The sequence below is a fragment of the Protopterus annectens genome, chromosome 4.part0, assembly GCF_019279795.1.
Source record: "Protopterus annectens isolate FY-2018-M chromosome 4.part0, PAN1.0, whole genome shotgun sequence".
NCBI classification, from domain to species: Eukaryota; Metazoa; Chordata; order Ceratodontiformes; family Protopteridae; genus Protopterus; species Protopterus annectens.
This window is the reverse complement of record NC_056733.1, coordinates 233411254-233429242: the sequence shown is the minus strand read 5'-3', so window position 1 is coordinate 233429242 and position 17989 is coordinate 233411254. Positions and strand designations below refer to the sequence as shown.

Sequence of the window (17989 nt, the reverse complement as noted above, 5' to 3'; positions counted from 1 at the left end):
ACATTCTCCCCGACTTGCTCTGCTCCGGCTCCGAATGTGTCTGAGTCTGTGTCGAGGTTGGTTCTGGGGGGTTGTTTTTGACTCAGAAGGTCTCTGAGCATTCTGTTCCCCTTGGCTTTTGACAGCTTGGCTCTGACTACTCCCTCAGAGCAGGAGACGCGTTCCCTCCGGGAGGTGCCTGCCCTGGTGAGACAGCTCCAGGTAGTTGAGTCCTTCTGTATTCGAGGTTGTGGAGAGGGTCCTCTCCCATTCCTAGGAGACCCTCAGCACTTACTGCAATGCAACCCCCCCCCCCAATTCTGAAATTGTGCCAGAGACCTCTGAGCTACCACATAGACAAGTAGTCCTGGAAAGCCTCCACTCCATTCCCTTAGTAGGTTCCCAAGCTTTTTCAGATACCTCCCCGGAATGTCCCCCCTGTGGAGGTCCCTTGAAAGAGACCATATAAAAGGAAGCACATGGATTCCCCTATGGAATCCCATAACACAGATACAGATTTCAAGGAAGGTGAAAGGTCTCCCAAATCTCCACCCGACGAGGTCTCCTTCAGAGACGTCCTTGAAATCCTTCACCAGAAGGTTGGATGGTCCTCCCAAACCCCCCTTCCCTGAAGGAGTCTTTTTTTTCGTGGGAGGCTTTTGGGGCAGCCCATCAACCATCTGGGTGTCCCCCTGGCCCAACCCACTGATCCAGCTGGTGTTGAGGGATTGGAAGGAACTGGATACAGTAGAACTTATCCCCAAGCCTGCTGATAAAATTTTAATCACCCCAGCCGGCAAACAGTTTTGGACCAAAAGAATTCTGGTGGATGCCTTAGTTGTGGCAGCAGCCACCAAGAAGGAGCTCGCTCAGGAAAGCTGTGTCCACCCCCAAATAGAGAATCCAGGGCTCTGGATAGATTTGGTAAGATATTCTATGCATCCTCTACCTTTGCTCTTCAGGCATTGAACTACTTATCTCCTTTTCCTGGCTACAAAGGGACTTGAAGGAACTTTCTAGGTCAGTCCCATGTTCCGTACTCAACAATAAGTGGGAGTCTGTTTCCTCTAGGTTGGCCACCCTACATTCCCTAGCTAATGCATCCATGAGGTTTATCTCTCGCTCTGCGGAGGGTATCTCAAGCATGGCTCGTTTCGACATTGCCATTAAGCATCATGCCTGGATGATGCTATGTGGTTTTGCAGAGCCTTTGAAGCCGTCCTTCATTAAAGCCCCCTTTGGCTGCACCTTGTTTGGGCCCACAGTATGTGACACCTTGACCCATAGTGAGAGATGGTAAGACCCTGTCTGTTGTCTGGCTCTGTTTTTCTAATCTACAATGTTCCTTCTCTAGGAACAGTGTGGCAGTAAGAAAATGTGGTTTGGTAAGTCGCAGGACACTTTCCCGGACACTTAGGGAGACTTTTTCCCCTGCGACAGAGGGGGATATAGTCAGAATGGTAGATGCTGCTCACGTGGCCGAGGGGGTTTGCAAAATCGAGGATCACGGGAACCTACCCTGGGACAAGCCTTTCCAGTGGTCCTGAACAGTTGTCTGACTGCTGTCCTCTGGAAGCAGTCAGGAAATGTTTTTTCTTACACCCAGAAGCCTGGGAGGCTGTCACACATGAGAAATTGGTGTTAAGAATTGTATCCAGAGGATACTCCATTCCCTTTTCTGACATTCCTGAAAAGAAATTTCACCTCCCCAATGTTCTACCCAGTCAGAGGGAGGACGCTGCCCAGGAAATAAGAAAGTTCCTACAAAAACGGGCATTTACTTCAGATTCTTTTTAGTACCCAGAAAGACAGGGGCCTATATTGGATCTCTCCTACCTGAACAAGTCAGTGAAACACACAACGCTCAGGATGGTCACGATTCAGTCCATCTTACCTCTCCTGAATATGGACAATTGGATGTGTTCTATAGATATCAAGGATGCATGCTACCATAACAAGATAAACAGGCACTCCAGGTCCTTTCTACGTTTCAGGCTTGGACCCAGTCACTACCAGTTTTGGGCACTTTCGTCTGACCTCAGCACAGCCTTCAAGGTGTTCAAATGTCTAGTGATAGTTGCAGCTCATCTCTGACTGCAAGACTGTCAGATATTTCCATATTTGGGACAACTAGCTCCTTACCGCCCTAACCAGGCATCATTTTCAGGCCAGGGATTACTTCCTCAACACAGTTTCCACTCTGGGCGTAGCTGTAAACAGGCAGAAAGCACACCTGGATCCAGTTCAAACCATAGACTTTATAGGGGCACAGCTGGACACAACGGTGGCTCACGTTTCTTACATTGGACAGGGTGCTAAATCTGAGATCCCATGTCAACCAGATCCAGACTGTTCTGAAATCCTCTGATTCTATGAGCTTTGAGCTCCATGGCAGCATCCATAACTGTTCTCCCAATGGCACGGTTTCACATGCGTATTCTTCAGTGGACCCTAGCAGTAAAGCGGACCCATCTCAGAAAAACCTTGAACCTTCCCATCAAACTATCTTGTGTGTGCAGGGATTCTCCTTTTTGGTGGATCTAGTCCCCAGAGGTTAATCTGCGACGACTGTTTGCTCTCCCCTCCACAACCACCATGTTGACCATGGTCGCCTCCCAGTTTGGGTGGATGAGCATTGTCTGGGCCAGATGGTCCAAGACACGTGGATACCCCAAGAGACCAAGTTGCATATCAATATTTCTCAAAATGAGAGTGGTTCTTTAAGCTTTGCAAGAACTAGAAAACTTTCTTCCTCGGAGGACTATTGCTGTCCAAACAGACAATGTCAGTGGTTCGGTGCCGCAACAAACAGAGAGGGGACCAGGTCTTTTCCCCTTTGTCGAGAAGCAATGAGGGTTTGACAGTGGGCAACAACTTCCAGCTGCTTTCTGGTAGCAATGCACATTCTGGGGGAATCCAAAATCCTAGCTGACGGACTGCTGCTGATGCCTCACAAATGGTCCCTGAACCAGTCCATGGCAGATGTAGTCTTCCAGAAATGGGGTTATCCTTGTCACCTCTTTGTGTCTCAAACAACAAATGCAGCAAGTATTTTGCTTTGATCTCTCCTCAGAGACAGCCCCCCCGGGATGTTCTGGTTCATGCTTGGCCCTCCGGTCTACTATATGCCTTTCCGACTCTTCCTTTGATTCCTAAGGTCCTACAAAAAACTCAAGTTGCAAACAAAGTGATCCTCATTGCTCCCTTTTGGCCTCAACAAAACCTCCCTTTTGGCTTCAACAAAACCTGTTTCACCTTTCTTTGGTCTCATCTGGTTTTTCCCCCAATGAAGTTGGATCAGAGTCGGGATCTATTGTCTCATCCGTCGAGGCATCCACATCCCAGCATTCAGGCCCTGAAATTAACTACATGGTTTCTCCACTTCCTATGATGGCTAGATCTCCCAGTCAGTTTATTGAAACACTAGGATACTCCCATTTTTAACTCAACTGTGGGCTACCTACTACTTTCTATTTGATTGTTTTGTAGCAAGTATTTTAGTTACATTTTACAGTTCAATTTTTATTACATGAATTAAGTGCATAACAATTCAAGAAGTGAACATCACACCCTCCACACTGCAAACTTTCTTCTTGGTTTGGATTACAGAACCTTCGAAGTCCTACTTGGATGGTGGCAGTGATCTTGTCTAGTCATCTCTGTGTGCTTGAATGCTGGGGCAAAAAGGTGGAAATGAACAGGCAAATAGAGGACTAGAGTTGTTTATTTGGGATGGAATTATGGGATGCCCGTAAAGATTGTAACTTGTTAGCATTTAACAGTTGCTAACTGCTTGCCTATTTTTCTGCCCTTTTTTTGTTTAGTTTGTTTCAACCTCCCATTTCCCACCTCACTTAATTTCTGTGCACCCAGGGTATGCTCTTGTTACCATTTTAATAGTCTTTCTGATTCAGAACTCCATTTTCCACAGTTTTTTAGTAAGGGTTTCAGTGTTTAGGTTTTGTTCTCACTTTCCTCTTTCAGCATTTTAGCAAGCATTGTCCCGTCCCGTCCCCCCCCCCCAATTAGGCTTAACATTTTATAAGAATTGTTTTTAACCTGTGATGTTCATAATAAGGATCAGTGGTGTGCAGTATGATTCCATATCCATCACAGCTGGCCAAAAGCAGGTATTCTCCATTTTGTCCTGACTTGCAGGACTTTACAGACATCCCCAGAGCAGAGCACGATTCTTGTCTTGCCCATGGGCATTGGTCTCACACATGGCTAAAAACTGTTTTACAGCAAGGAGCAATCTCTTTGATGGTGCATTTTTACCTTCCACTGTTCTTCCAAAGAATAGTTAACTGCTAACGTCAGGAGCCTCTTGCCTGTTTTAGCTTGGATAAATTTGAATGCATTTGTAGCAGTGTCTGAAATTAGATTTTCAGTGGATTGCTATTGTCTTGAGGTCCATAATGTCCCCAGAAAACCCTAGTGTGCCTGTAGAAACCGGATTACACCTAAAGCTTACCTTGTGGTGCCCTTTTTTTTGGTGCTGGGAGTAGCAAAATTTCCATATGCAAATGCTGTATTGCCTTTAGCAAATGTATTCAGTAGGCATAGAATTTATTTTCAGACTTTCTTTGAATATAAAGTATTGGCATTTGTACAAGGAGCAGCCACCAGTCCTGTTCGAGAATCCTCTACAAAAATTCAAAAGCAAATGTCTTTAAAGAGAGACGTGGAAAGTAAAAATGGGACAGACCTCAAAAACAATTGGTAAAAAGAACCAGTGAGCAGGGAATGAGAGGCTACAACAAACTTGCTAGTATTGCCAAGACTTGAGGGCATCTGATCCAATGAGGCATTGCCATGTTTTCCCTTGATCCCATGGCCTTTTTCAGCTTCACCCCCTGGCTGTTCTGACCTGCTTGAAAACAAACTGTAGAATTTTATTTAATACAGTTGACCAGACCTGCAGCAGAGTGAGCAATCAAGCCAGACTGAGTGCCAATTTTAACATTCATTCTTAAAAATTTCTGCTGCATGATGCATCCCTTGAATGTTTCTGTTAACAAGGTGTATATCAACTACTCCAGCTCTGTGGTATAGAGGAATAAAGCCCTGACTGTGATTTAGCTGCTTGGATGCTGGAAGAGCCAGGATGGGGAGGATAAGTGAATGGTCGCTGCGGTCTCACCCATCCCTGCAAGAGGGAAGGTGGCTGTGGCTTGCTACTTGGGTGACACCTAGAGCGTTGGGTGTTAACATCATCAGAGTACAGGCCTGAAGAGCATGCAGTACTCCTGTGCAAACACCCGTCTGGAATTTGTCATGCAGAGGCACACTTCTGTAGCAGGCAGTGTTCAGTATGGAGGAGCAAAAAGGAGTGGGGGTAGGTCAGTTTTGCAGTCCTGAAAACTGGCCTGCTCTATACCCTTCTCACCATAGTGGGACAGAATGGACCATGTGGTTGCTCTGGTTAGGAATGAACGAGTCAGAGCTCTCAACCTTTTCCAGGGATTTCTGACTTTTAACATACAAACCAAATAGTGTTAGAGCAATTGGGCAGGTTTGGCAGAGGAACCACAAAAAAATATATACTATTCTAGTAAAAGTTGCTGCTGAAGAACCTCTGGTTAGCTAGCATTCTGGCTGAAGATGCCCTTGTGAAAGGAAGATCCTTCATATGCATTCATTGATGGACTGATATCTAGTGTGAGGGTTGACCTGACATTTGCAACATCTACTGTCACCTTTTAAAGTTTGCTAAGTATGTGGCTGCTTTGCACATAATTATCCTAAAGTGGCCCTACTACCAATATTGCAAGTAGTTCCCCTAGCTAAAAGAGAATTCCCAGTCATTTTTATTCTGACATGGACAAAGATCTGTCATACTCAACAGACTTCACCCTTGGGCTATGACAAGATTAAAAAGGAGGCCATTGGGGAAAAAATCGCAAGGAAACCACATTATTGGGTCCCCCTACCCAAAGTTTTCTTTGTGGACAGATTTCCAATGTTGAGAGAGCATTTTAAGTGAGACCCAAAAGGTGGTGTCTGAGTTAAATACTTGCTACTTTTGGTAGTAGAGGAACCAGGGCAGATAGCTGTACATCTGGTGTTCTAGGGAGTAGATGTCTTTGAAATTACATTTTTAGAACCTGACCCCCAAACCACCTGCACCTCCAAAAGAAGGAAAGCTGGTTTTACAATTTCATCTTTACACATTTGCCTTTGTCTATAACTGATAAACTTGCATAACTGACAGGCTGACATATTCCAATAAATGGATGATATAGCTGGAGAGCTCCCTGTTGTGGTTGTGAAAACAAAACTAGTTGACTGCCAGAAGGCTTTTATGGTGGGGGAGAATACATAAAGTATTAATTTGCAGTAGCAAAATTACTTGCAGTAGAAGTGCAAGTTGTATACAGGTGTGTGTGGTTGAGTTCAGCCCTTGCCTGTTAACATCAAGGGCAGATGTTTGATGACTTTCTGGATAAAAAAGATGATTGCCCCTTTTCCAGGAAATATTTAAGACATTGGAAGAGGAGTCATGAAGTATAAAGCTACACGTTTCGCCCACCTAGTCCTGTGTACAGCAGTAAGAATTATCCTGCGGAGTAGCTTCCTTTTTTAAGCAGCAGTCATTCTAAAGCTTACTAGTCCAGGAAGAAATGTCTGACAAAAGGCAAGACTGGAGAGTTGACAGAGGTGGGAGCAGGAAGAGCAAACACCCTCCATCTGAAGATGGCAACAGTTTGTACTGACTGTACTTCCAAAATCTCTCTCCTCCCTTCCTCCACCTCTCTGCTGTTTACATCCTTGGAGCGACTGGTTCAGCCTAACTTTGGGCACATGTATAATGGATTATTACCCCAGACTGTAGAATAGAGTTCAAAGCCCTTGCTGCCTTCCTGGGAATGCCTTCCACCAACCCCCGCATGACCAGGTTGAGCTGGCACAGTGGATACTAATTCAGTTCCTGCAATGTGAAGCTGTAAAATGATTCCCTGTAGTGTAGGTAATGAAACCACAAATGAGAAAAGTGTTAAGTACTGTAGTATATTGACCTTGGAATCCTGTCCATCAACCAGCAAAGAGCAGAAGAGCTTCCATGCTGGTAAAATTCATGATTTTGGGTAAAGTCCTAAACTCCTCAGGGCTGTATAGATTGGAGGACTGGGGATAGTACTTGTCCCTAAGCGAGGCAGTTTTACTAGTAGCCTTCTACCAATAAGATATGCAAATGGCAGTGGCAATTTTCATATGTGGACCCATGATTCCAGCTGTGCTTTGAAGGTGTCTACAAAGCTGGGAAAGTCGGAATGCAGTGGTAGTTCACCTGCAGCTTAATTCCAATGGATGATCAATTGCATTGCAACAGAAGTCTCACTAAAACAGTTGCTGTTAACAGTGAAAGAACTTGCGCAAAAGTACATCAGTATTGCATTGTTGTAATGATTTGTTTTTCATTTTGCAGGTTCTGAAGGATGCTATGTTAGAAAATTTGACACCAGAGCTCTTCCAAGAAGTTGTTAAACCTAAGTATACTGGCACAGTCCATCTCGACAGGTACACAGAAATTTAAGAAACACCAAGTGGATATGTTGAGTTGTAATACCAAGGTTTGCTGACACTCTTTCTTAATGTTTTAGAGTAACTCGTGAAAGATGTCCAGAGCTGGAATATTTTGTTGTCTTCTCTTCTGTCAGTTGCGGGCGTGGAAATGCAGGTCAGAGCAATTACGGGTTTGCCAATTCAACTATGGAACGCATCTGTGAGCTGAGACGTCATGATGGACTTCCAGGTCAGTGCAAAACTGCCTTCCCATTCTCTCCCTCATTTAACCTTTCCAATGGAAGTATGGTGCATGGTTGCATTTTGTGTGTGTGTGTGTGTGTGTGTGTGTGTGTGTGTGTAAACCTTTATGCAAATGCACACTTGGGCATAAGGTAATGAGGATGGCTGAAGTGGGGAAACAATACAGTTGATAGGAGCTTGTGCCCAGTTGTATAAGGAGTATGTTTCCTATCCACTCACCTAATTACTTTATTTCCATCTAATCCAGTTTCTCAAGAGTTCTTTCTGACTTTAAGCTGAGTGATTTTTGCCCCTGTTCTTGCCTCAACCATCCAGCCTTCCCCAGTCAAAGCCCAGTCTGTCCTCAAATCTAGGGCTTTCACCCAGAGTAATTGCAAGAACTGTCATGGGTTGGGGCATCATTTGTGCATCCATGAGGGTGTTTTGTGCTCTTGAAGGCATCTTGACAGTGAAGTGCATTGAACCTATCCCCACCTTCTGGGCAGGGGGAATAAGTGATCAGCATTGCCACAAAGGCTTTTACAGTCCCTTATGTGGGTACACAATTCTGAACACCCACTCTGAAAGTTATCACTTATTGAAAGGTTAGTGAGCCTAATGCCCATCACCAGGCAGTGTACTTGTATCCCAACCACTTCTCCAAGAGAACCTGTGCAGAACTTAGCTGCCTCTGCCCTCTTCCTCAACTCCCCAAGATCTGCCCACCCAAAATCTTGTAGCATTGACTTCAAGAATCTGATCCTGTTTGTGACTGTAGTAACACATGCTATATATAGTTGGTGCTTTATCTGTCTATGCCAGTGCTGCTGGCTATTTCTTTAAGCACTGTAGACTTGCACACACTGACACCATTAAATTCCTAGTAATCTGAACAGTATTGGGGAATACTGTAATGCTGTACATATACAGGGCTTCCACATGTTACTGTACTATATTCTAAGGTTTCTTTTAGAGAAGTTTATTATTGAATTGAGTCTGTGATCAAGCCGAAGCAATCTGCTTTGCAGACATACTGAGATTAAAAGACATCTATACTGTAAACCCAGATTCCTTGAAATGTTGCAGTACTTTCTTTAGAAATGTCTTCTCGACTCTCTTACCATATGGTGTGATATTTCAAGATTTCTGTCCTAGTAGAAGTCTAAATAGCAAAGTGTTCACAGCCCTGCTGTATTGCCTTCCCACTGATCGATAAATCTGAGTTTCTGGAGCTGAAAGCATGCTGGGATGTGTCCACACCTGTTGCCTCAGCTGAATGGGTAGCTGAGATGGGGAAAATGTAAAATGTGATAACTCTGGACTTTAGGAGTGAAGGTGAAATATCTGCAAAAGGGCTCACCAGCTTTCTCCTTAGAAACAGTGTAATGCAGCAAATGAAAGGAAAGAGCTTATTAGGGTTCATAAGAGAAAGTCAAGAACACAAACCTGTGTTATTTTAGCAGTAATATGTGTTAGGTGTGGATATCTCAGGATTTACTCATGGCTTATTTTGGTTTGATCACAGGGGAAAAAATGAAGTGATCAAAGTCAGCCATGAAATCCTGTGATACCCACAACTAATTGTGGATTTTTATTTTACAAAAACATTCAAGAAAGAAATTGTTTCCTTTTCTTAAGTAATTTTACTGTATAATGACTCCAAGTGCTGCACAGGTCCCCTTGGGACAGTGGCACAACGGATAGCATTGTTGTTTCACAGCAAGAGATTCCCTGGTTTGATTCTTGGCTGGGGGCGCCTTCTGTGTGGAGTCTGCATGTCCTCCTTGTGTTCGCATAGGTTTATTTTGGGTGCTTCAGTTTCCTCCCACATTCCAAAGGCATGCACTAGGTGGATTGGACACACTAATTTGGCCGTATGGGGTTTGTGTGATGTGGAAGAACTACTGTGGCGAGGCTAGCCACCCTGTGGTGTAAACCTTGGCTTTAGATGATTCACTGTTGAAGGGACACCCTCGCCCCATGTGCAGTAATGGGGGGAAAGGGGCTGTGGATGGATGAATGGATCTATAGTGTTCTTCCACTTTTTCCCATATATATTGATGTGCTTCATATACTTATGGTACTATATCCCCACACTTGTACAGTAGATCAGTTGTAGTGCAAGGGAGGCCACAGAGAAGAGAGCATTCCCATTGTGCTTTCTTGTTCTTTGAACAGTCAAAGTATGAAACTCAAATGCCTAGTATTATTGAATAAAAGAAATCAGTAGTTTACCAGAAAATTCAAAATTTCACGAGGGATCGAGCAAGATTGAGGAAAATATGGGACATAGTTGAGCAGTAAGAGTAACATCTGTATGATTGATCGTAGTACTGGTAACCGTACTTTTCAACTGTTCAGTGTTTTGTAGACCATCATGATTTCTCATTTTGCTCTGTCCCTCATAGATTATGGTGAGGATGACTTTCCAGAAAATCTGGATGCTCAACAATACTATATCTGCCAGACTTTTTTTCTATTGGTATGTGCCCGATTTATGAGCATGATGGGTGGGCTGTCCAATCAGCATGTGCGTTTTTATATAATGAAAATTTGCTAAGTCCAGAGATTCTGAATGTAATTCTGAATACTGCTATTCAAAGGGAATGGAAAGATCTGCAGGTGAAAAGGTACTGCAGTGTATCTAGTGTGTATTTATAGAAAAGGGGACTTAATTAAGAAGCATAATCATATTAGTATCTTTAAAATTAATATATGACTAGGCCAAGGTCTTGTGCTGTACTGACTTTTGGGATCTGTATGGTGTATTGCTGATGTAACAGCAATATTATGCTGGTTATTGTTTGGCAAAATCAGCCAGACAAAACAGGATGCAGGTGGACACGCTAAGAATTCTGTCCCCCTCATTAATGGGAATCCGCTTCAAACATCATCTGCACTGCCACTTCCCAGCTGCTGTACAGAAGACGTTCACTGGGACCCGATTGCAAGTTTCCTGGCAGAACAGATGTTGCTTTAAAAGGAGAGCCTTAAGGGTGATTTGGTGAATATCCTTATAAGAGATATGATTTTGCACTAAAGACGGCTTCTAGTTAACCAGATAATCAATGAGTAAATAAACTTACTAGTTGAAGGGGTATGTTATGCATTTTCCAGTGTGATAGTCTAAAACATACATTTTTCAGTAGATATTAGGAGGAAACTGGGACGGGAAAAGGAAGCAATATATTATGTCAGAGGACTTTTGATGGCATAGCTCTCACCTCCCCCTGATTTTGCAGAACAAATATTTTACTTCATTTTTCCTCTGTCCCTTGTAAAAGCTTTGATTTTCTGGTGAATGATTAAAAATTACTGTCAGTTAATTTGAAACATTAAAATGTCATACTTATTTCTTCAGAAAAGCCATGTTGATGCAAAATGTGTTCTGTTAATTTGAAGTGAATTAGAATATAAATATTCTCCATGATTTTGGGCATTTTTTCATTATTTTTAACTTTGTCCCCAATTCCTGAGCAGGAAGAGTTAATAGTATAACAGTAGGTATGTTGTAAGGTGACCAGGTATATAGAAGGTGCACCATCTCTTTCCAGAGAGACTTCTTTTCTTGGCACCACAAGCAGTGAGGGTTTGTAAGGAACTATATTCTTTTTTACTTTTGTCCTTTTTAATTATGTTGTCTGGCTGATTAAATTTTTATTTTCGGTGGAGGCTTAGGAGTAAAGCTCAGTAAAAGTAAAGGTAGCAGTTGTAGAATGAGTAGTCAGTTTAGATGTTAATCACATGTATCACTGCAGTATTATTCATAATAAATAGCAATTCTACCACAGGCAGATGTCTGCCTGTCCTATATGACTTCCAGAGCAAGCTAGTGTCTTCCCCTTGACATCTATAGGGCACCCCATAGAAAGAGTAGAGCAATCTATGCCATCTTCATTCCTTTGCTGAATTACAGCATTCAGTAGCAACTTTGTCTACATTAACTTGGAAACTTGCAAAGCGACGAGTAGTCTTATGTGAATTTTTTTTTTTTTTGTAACTGTTTAAAGTGCTAAGTTTGAATATTGCTCAGCACTCCTTTGACAGTGTTCTCACAGTTTTCTTAGGTTGATGTCCCCCTCCAACCCTCAGGAAAAAAAAAACTGAAAATGTGGTTAGCATATCGCACAAATGGGCTCCTACCATCTGCACTTATTCTGTCTGTAGAACGGTAATCCCACGTTCAGTTACAAAACATCTCTTAAGAAAAAGACCCTATAAATAGAGCTACACTTTTAAAACTGTTTGGTACACAAGGAGCTCCTTCCTTTAAGCCAACATTACCATCTGCTGAGTGTATTTAATGGGAGCATCTTCCCTTTGCTATAAAACTTAAAGCCCATGCTGCTGAATGATGTATAAGCTGCATACGTAGTCTCCAAAGAACCTGGCAGGGTGAGAGAGATGATACACACCATGTTAGTCTCTTGGAGACGCCCAAGGATTATGCCTTCAAGGTGGCACTCCATAAGCCACAAAGTCGGGTACCTATTTCGGCTACACTGCTATCTGTTGAAGCCTCTTTGGAAGGCTAACATGGGGTAATAACTATATCATGCCAGATTTGACCAGAAATTATAGTTGTCATAGTTGCATGGTTGTGCCCAACCATTTGCCATTGGCAGCACGTAGTTCTGGCCCCAGGAGAAGCTCCTTTCCTATATAGTGTCAGTCTTTTATGCACTACCCTATGTTTTAGGAAAAGTGTGTATCCTGACTGAAGTCACTGTTGCAGTATTCATAATGAATGGGTTATCACCACTGATGTTTTGCTGAGGTACCAAAGCTTTACCTTTCCAGGATTATATGTTCAAAGTGTGACCGCCACTCATAAGTGTTTGGGAGGGTATATAGGTGGACATACAAGCGTATTTCCTCACTGTCTCGCCACCAACCCGAATGCAGGTAGTATATCTCTGACTGTCATTTGGTCATTGGTACCACCCTCTTCAGAACTTCCTTTGCTTTTCTGAAGTATTTTTGGTTACTGCTGTTAGATATCAGCTAGAAGGGGTACGTGCAAGTGTGGTATGGAAATTCCAAAGTCTTGCATTCCCAGTGTCTTCTACTTAGGAGCAGAACACTACTATAAGGTTTGTTCCATTTACCAGTTTTTACCCAAGACATGATCCCATTTGTCCTTGCTCAATACCTTTCTGGAGACCCAACATCTTAAGTGCTTGGCCCCACTCCAGAATGGTGATGTCCACTTTCCAAATGTACAACTGCTGCTTAAGAACCTTAAAAGACCTAGGTCAGAAACTGTACACTTTGAAGTACCCACTGAGGTTTCCGAACTCATGGTGCATTTGGTTCTTTCTCAGTTGCCATCTACTGAGACCCCATCAGAGGCTTTTTTCGACTAAGGGGACATAAGGTAAAGCTGAGCCACATATCTGTGAGGGGCCAGAGGACATTCCTCAAATACCAGCTAGGGGGGAGATCCCAGGTAAACACGTTGAGATACGTCAGGGATCTGAACTACTAGATTTTGTTTAGGTGGACCTAAGAAGAAATGCCAAAAAACTAAACATGTAACTTCTCCCTCTTCTCAGTCTCCTCCTCCTAGAGAAAAGGAATGGCTAGACTTTTCTCATAGGTCTGTGCAAGGCCATTATGACCCTGGACCTACATTCATTTTCTTCCCAGCTCCCCCCTACCCACCCCCACAAAGGATTGTGGTGGATTTATTTTCTGAAGATGAGGAAGCTTCTTATTCAGATCCCCTGGCATATTCATCTCAAATCCACTCCATTGACCACTCCATTCAGAGGATGAAGACTCCTTTTTCATCTGACTGGGGTGACTGCTACAAGTGGATCTCATCACAAAACTGAAAGGGTCACTACTACACCCCGACCTGTAATCTCTGAACCTTATTCTGTAGATGATATGGTTCTAATTCCTTAGACGCACAACTTTCAAGAGGAAGTAATGAAGGTTCTCCAAGAAACTAGGAGATCCTCCACTTGAAAGTCCGGCATAGCCAAATGGAAAGAATTTTCCTTTTTAGTGCCACAGGAATGTACAAGACCCCAACAAATCACCTTCCATACTAAAATGTGTGAGCTCGTGCATACAGGTCTGGCCTACCCTTCCATCAAAGCCCACCAATCAGCTGTGTCTGTGTCTACCTATCAAGCCTCCTATGTCCAGACATGAGGTCAAGTTATTCCTTAAAGGAGTGCTACATCTTAGACCACCAAAGAAGCCTATTACCTCTCCTTGGGGTCTCACCTTTGTGCTAGAAAAGCTTACTTTGCCTCCTTTGAACCAGCAGTAAAACCTCAAGTTCTACACATGGAAAACTGTTCTACTTTTGACTCTTACTTCCGCTAAGATAGTCTCTCTCATGGCCATCTGCCCTTTTCACAAGAACAGGTGACTTTGAGAGCTAGCCCTTCATTCATGCCTAAAATAGTGAACAAACATGTCACTCAACCAGGCTATAAATCTCTCTACCTTCCTTCCTGGCCCTCAGACAGTTAAGATTCTATCTGGACAAAACTAAATCCATTAGAAAATCTTACCATCTGTTTTCTGTCTTTTATGCAGTCAGAATTGTGCAAACCATTGTCAAAGCAAAATATTGCAAACTGGATATCTAAGCCTGTCTCCTGTCTACATGGTAAGTCCTTGCCCTGGAGCTCATTCTGCCAGGGCATTAGCATCATTTGGAGCTTTCTGCAAAGGGGTGGATGCCAGGACTGTGCTAGAAGCTGCCACCTGATCCTCTAAACACCTTAACTAAACACTACAGGATTTGAAGCCTTCTGAAGGTCTAGGGCTGCCTTTGGTGAGTCGGTCCTTTTGAGTTTCTTGGACAGCTTTGCAGCTCGCTAACCAGCCACCCTTGCATGCAGTCAGCTCTGCGAATCACCCATTCATTAGGATTACTGCAACAGTGGTTTCAGTCAGGACACACTATGGTTTTGTAAGAAATTACCATAACAGTAGATGTCCTACTGATAACTGTTGCAGTATTCTTCCCCGTCCTTCTTCCCTTCTACATTTCTTTCCATAATCTCACTACCATATTTCTCCTGTGTGTCCCTGTACTGTGGGCAGCATCTTAAAACAAAAAATGATGTTTACCACTTTATACTTCACCCCACCTAGGTGACCACTTTCTCACTCAAGATCTTTATACCACTGGCTTGGAGATGGTCTGAGGAATTATGCATTTATTACATATACCTGTATACCCCTATACTTACGAGTTAGTCACAAATTGAATATGCGATCCTAGGAAAGTAAAGCGTTGGTACCCCTGGCCAGATGTCAGCGGTGATGACTTATTCATTATGAATTCTACAACAGTGATCAGTAGGACATGTACTGTTGTGGCAAGTTCTTACGCAACTGTACTTTTGCTGCACTTAAAGTTACAGATCATTGGTCTCAGAGGGCTTTAATATTGCAGAATTTGCATCTTGCTTGCCTCATTCAACTTCAGCTGTGAAAGATTCACAGAAGGTTGTGGCCAGCAAAGGGAAAATCATCCCATTTCTTTTTCTGTGAAACCAAGCACATGAGGCACTGTAGTCCTGGTTAAAATGAAGATGGTCCCCTCACGTGCTAGGTGTTAGTGTGCCCAAGCTGCCATTATTACAGGTTTTTGAGCTGCATTAAAAAGGGTGATGTGCAGAGCTGCAGTAAATTGATGGTCACAGCTTGAAGTTATGGGAAAGAGTAGTGAAAGCTAGGTTAAGAAGGGAGGTGATGATTAGTGATCAGCAGTATGGTTTCATGCCAGGAAACAGCACTACAGATGCAATATTTGCTCTGAGAGTGTTGTTGGAGAAATACAGAGAAGGTCAGAAGAAGTTGCATTGTGTCTTTGTGGACTTAGAGAAAGCATATGACAGGGTGACTAGAGAGGAGTTGTGGTATTGTATGAGGAAGTCGGGAGTGGCAGAGAAGTATGTAAGAGTGGTACAGGATATGTACAAGGGTAGTGTGACATTGGTCAGGACTGCGGTGGGAGTGACAGATACGTTTAAGGTGGAGGTGGGATTACATCAAGGATCAGCTCTGAGCAATTTCTTATTTGCAGTTGTGATGGACAGGTTGACAGATGAGAATTAGACAGGAGGCCCCGTGAACTATGATGTTTGCAGATGACATTGTGATATGTAGTAAGAGTAGGGACCAGGTTGAGGAGACCCTGGAGAGGTGGAGATGTGCTTTAGAGAGGAGAGGAATGAAGGTCAGCAGGGCTAAAACAGAATATGTGTGTAAATGAGAGGGAGGGTAGAGGAATGGTGTGGATGCAGGGAGTAGAGTTGGTAAAGGTGGATGAGTTTAAGTACTTGGGATCAACAGTTCAGAGTAATGATGAGTGTGGAAGAGAGGTGAAGAAGAGAGTGTAGGCAGGGTGGAATGGGTGGAGAAGAGTGTCAGGACTGATTTGTGACAGACTGGTACCAATAAGAGTGAAAGGGGAAGGTCTACAAGAGGGTAGTGAGACCAGCTATGTTATATGGGTTGGAGACGGTAGCATTGTTGAAAAGGCAGGAGTCAGAGCTGGATGTGGCAGAGTTAAAGATGTTAAGATTTGCACTGGGTGTGACTAGGATGGACAGGATTAGGAATCTGTATATTAGAGGGTCAGCTCATGTTGGACAGTTTGGAGGCAAAGCAAGAGAGGTGAGATTGCATTGGTTTGGACATGTGCTGAAGAGGGATGCGGGTATATTGGGAAAAGGATGCTAAGGATGGAGCTGTCAGGTAAGAGGAAAAGAGGGAAGGCCTAAGATGAGGTTTATGGATGTGGTGAGAGAGGACATGCAGGTGGTTGGTGTGAAAGAGCATGATGCAGAGGACAGGATGAAATGGAAACAGATGATCTGCTGTGGCGACCCGTAACGGAAACAGCCGAAAGAAGAAGATGATGATGATTAAAAAAATGCTTATAGCTCCCCAGAAGCATGAAAGGTTTTTATCTTGTGGAAGACCAGACTAAATGTCAGTATAAAAATGTTATTGTAGATCCAGCTGTCATTTCCCTGGACTGAGGGGATCCAAATTGATCACTGTAATACTGTTTCAAACAAAAAAGAAGACTGATTAGGTATTATAGGTTATGACTGCCAAACTGATAGCTCTACTGTACCTTTTGAGCAGGAAGTCTTTCCTGGGTGCAGTGTTCAGCACAACAGAGTAGGATCTTCTATTGAAGTGTCCCACCTTAGTACCTCCTTCCTGACCTTAAACTATTGACTCAGGCCTCAGTGGGAACTTGGCAGGGGTGGGGTGGCACTGAGTGCCAACACCAGTTTCTGCTATCTAGTGGAGCAGCTTGGCTAACTGCATTGGCTCACTGCATTTGCAATGTATTGGCAGCAAGTAGACACTACTGTGCCTTCTCTGCAAGAGGTATTCAGATTGGTCAGAAGGTACTGTGTGTGTAGAAAGTATGCATTCACCTCCTGATTGCAGCAGTTGAAGGAATACGACAGTCTGCAGGATCTGCAGACTGACTTGCCCCCTAATACCTGAATCTTCCCTTCCTGAGGGACAAATAAGACAGAGGCGCTCCTCAGAAGGGGGGACAAATCAGTAAGCTGGGTGCAGCAACAGGAGCCATTGGGCTGATCCTGCAGACTACCAAAAACACTTCTTAACCGTTGCAGAAAGGATGTGATTTGATCGCCTGGAAGATATTGAAAGCCATATGGGGTACGTATCTTTGCTGTATTATGGCCCCCGGTGAAACTATACATGAGAGATGTAATGGTGTCTGAGGAACCTGTGACTGCAGCAAGTCGACATCCTGGACACATTTATTACAGCAGTTCAAAAAATTCAGATGCTGGGCTAAGCAAATGCTCCTTTGTCTGGGATTTCATTGCACCCCTCCAGGTGTGCTGGTCTGACATCTGATGTCATAACTTGGTGGGAAAGCATGTACTGACCACTTCAAGGTACAGGTGATGCAGACCTACAAGTTTAGAGGAAAATGCTGCTGCTTCTGCTGACCACCTAAACAGGCCGCTCCACTAGTCAGCACAGAGATTGGAACTAGATATCTTTGTAATATTCACTGTTGCAGTCATCACTACTGGGAATCCTTCCTGCAGGAGCTTGGGTGACTGATCCAACTTGAGATTTGCCTTCCATCTCTTGGCTATGGCTGATTTCCTCCAACTCAGATTTCAGTTATACAAGAGGAATGTTGGCCAGTGCTGTTCTCCGATATCCTTGTTACAGTCTGTATGCATTTATATACTACTGGGCTTTGTCAGTTCTATGTTGGTGT

General features: G+C 43.5%; 1 protein-coding gene across 1 annotated transcript in view; it reads left to right on the top strand.

The window, feature by feature from the left end:
• The window catches only part of FASN (fatty acid synthase), a 1281817-nt gene that overhangs the window by 1049191 nt on the left and 214637 nt on the right, over positions 1 to 17989 (top strand). Inside the window, exons 35-36 of the mRNA XM_044068230.1 lie at positions 7409 to 7500; positions 7584 to 7735. Coding sequence (XP_043924165.1) covers positions 7409 to 7500; positions 7584 to 7735 — 244 coding nt within the window. The remainder of the gene's footprint in view (positions 1 to 7408; positions 7501 to 7583; positions 7736 to 17989) is intronic.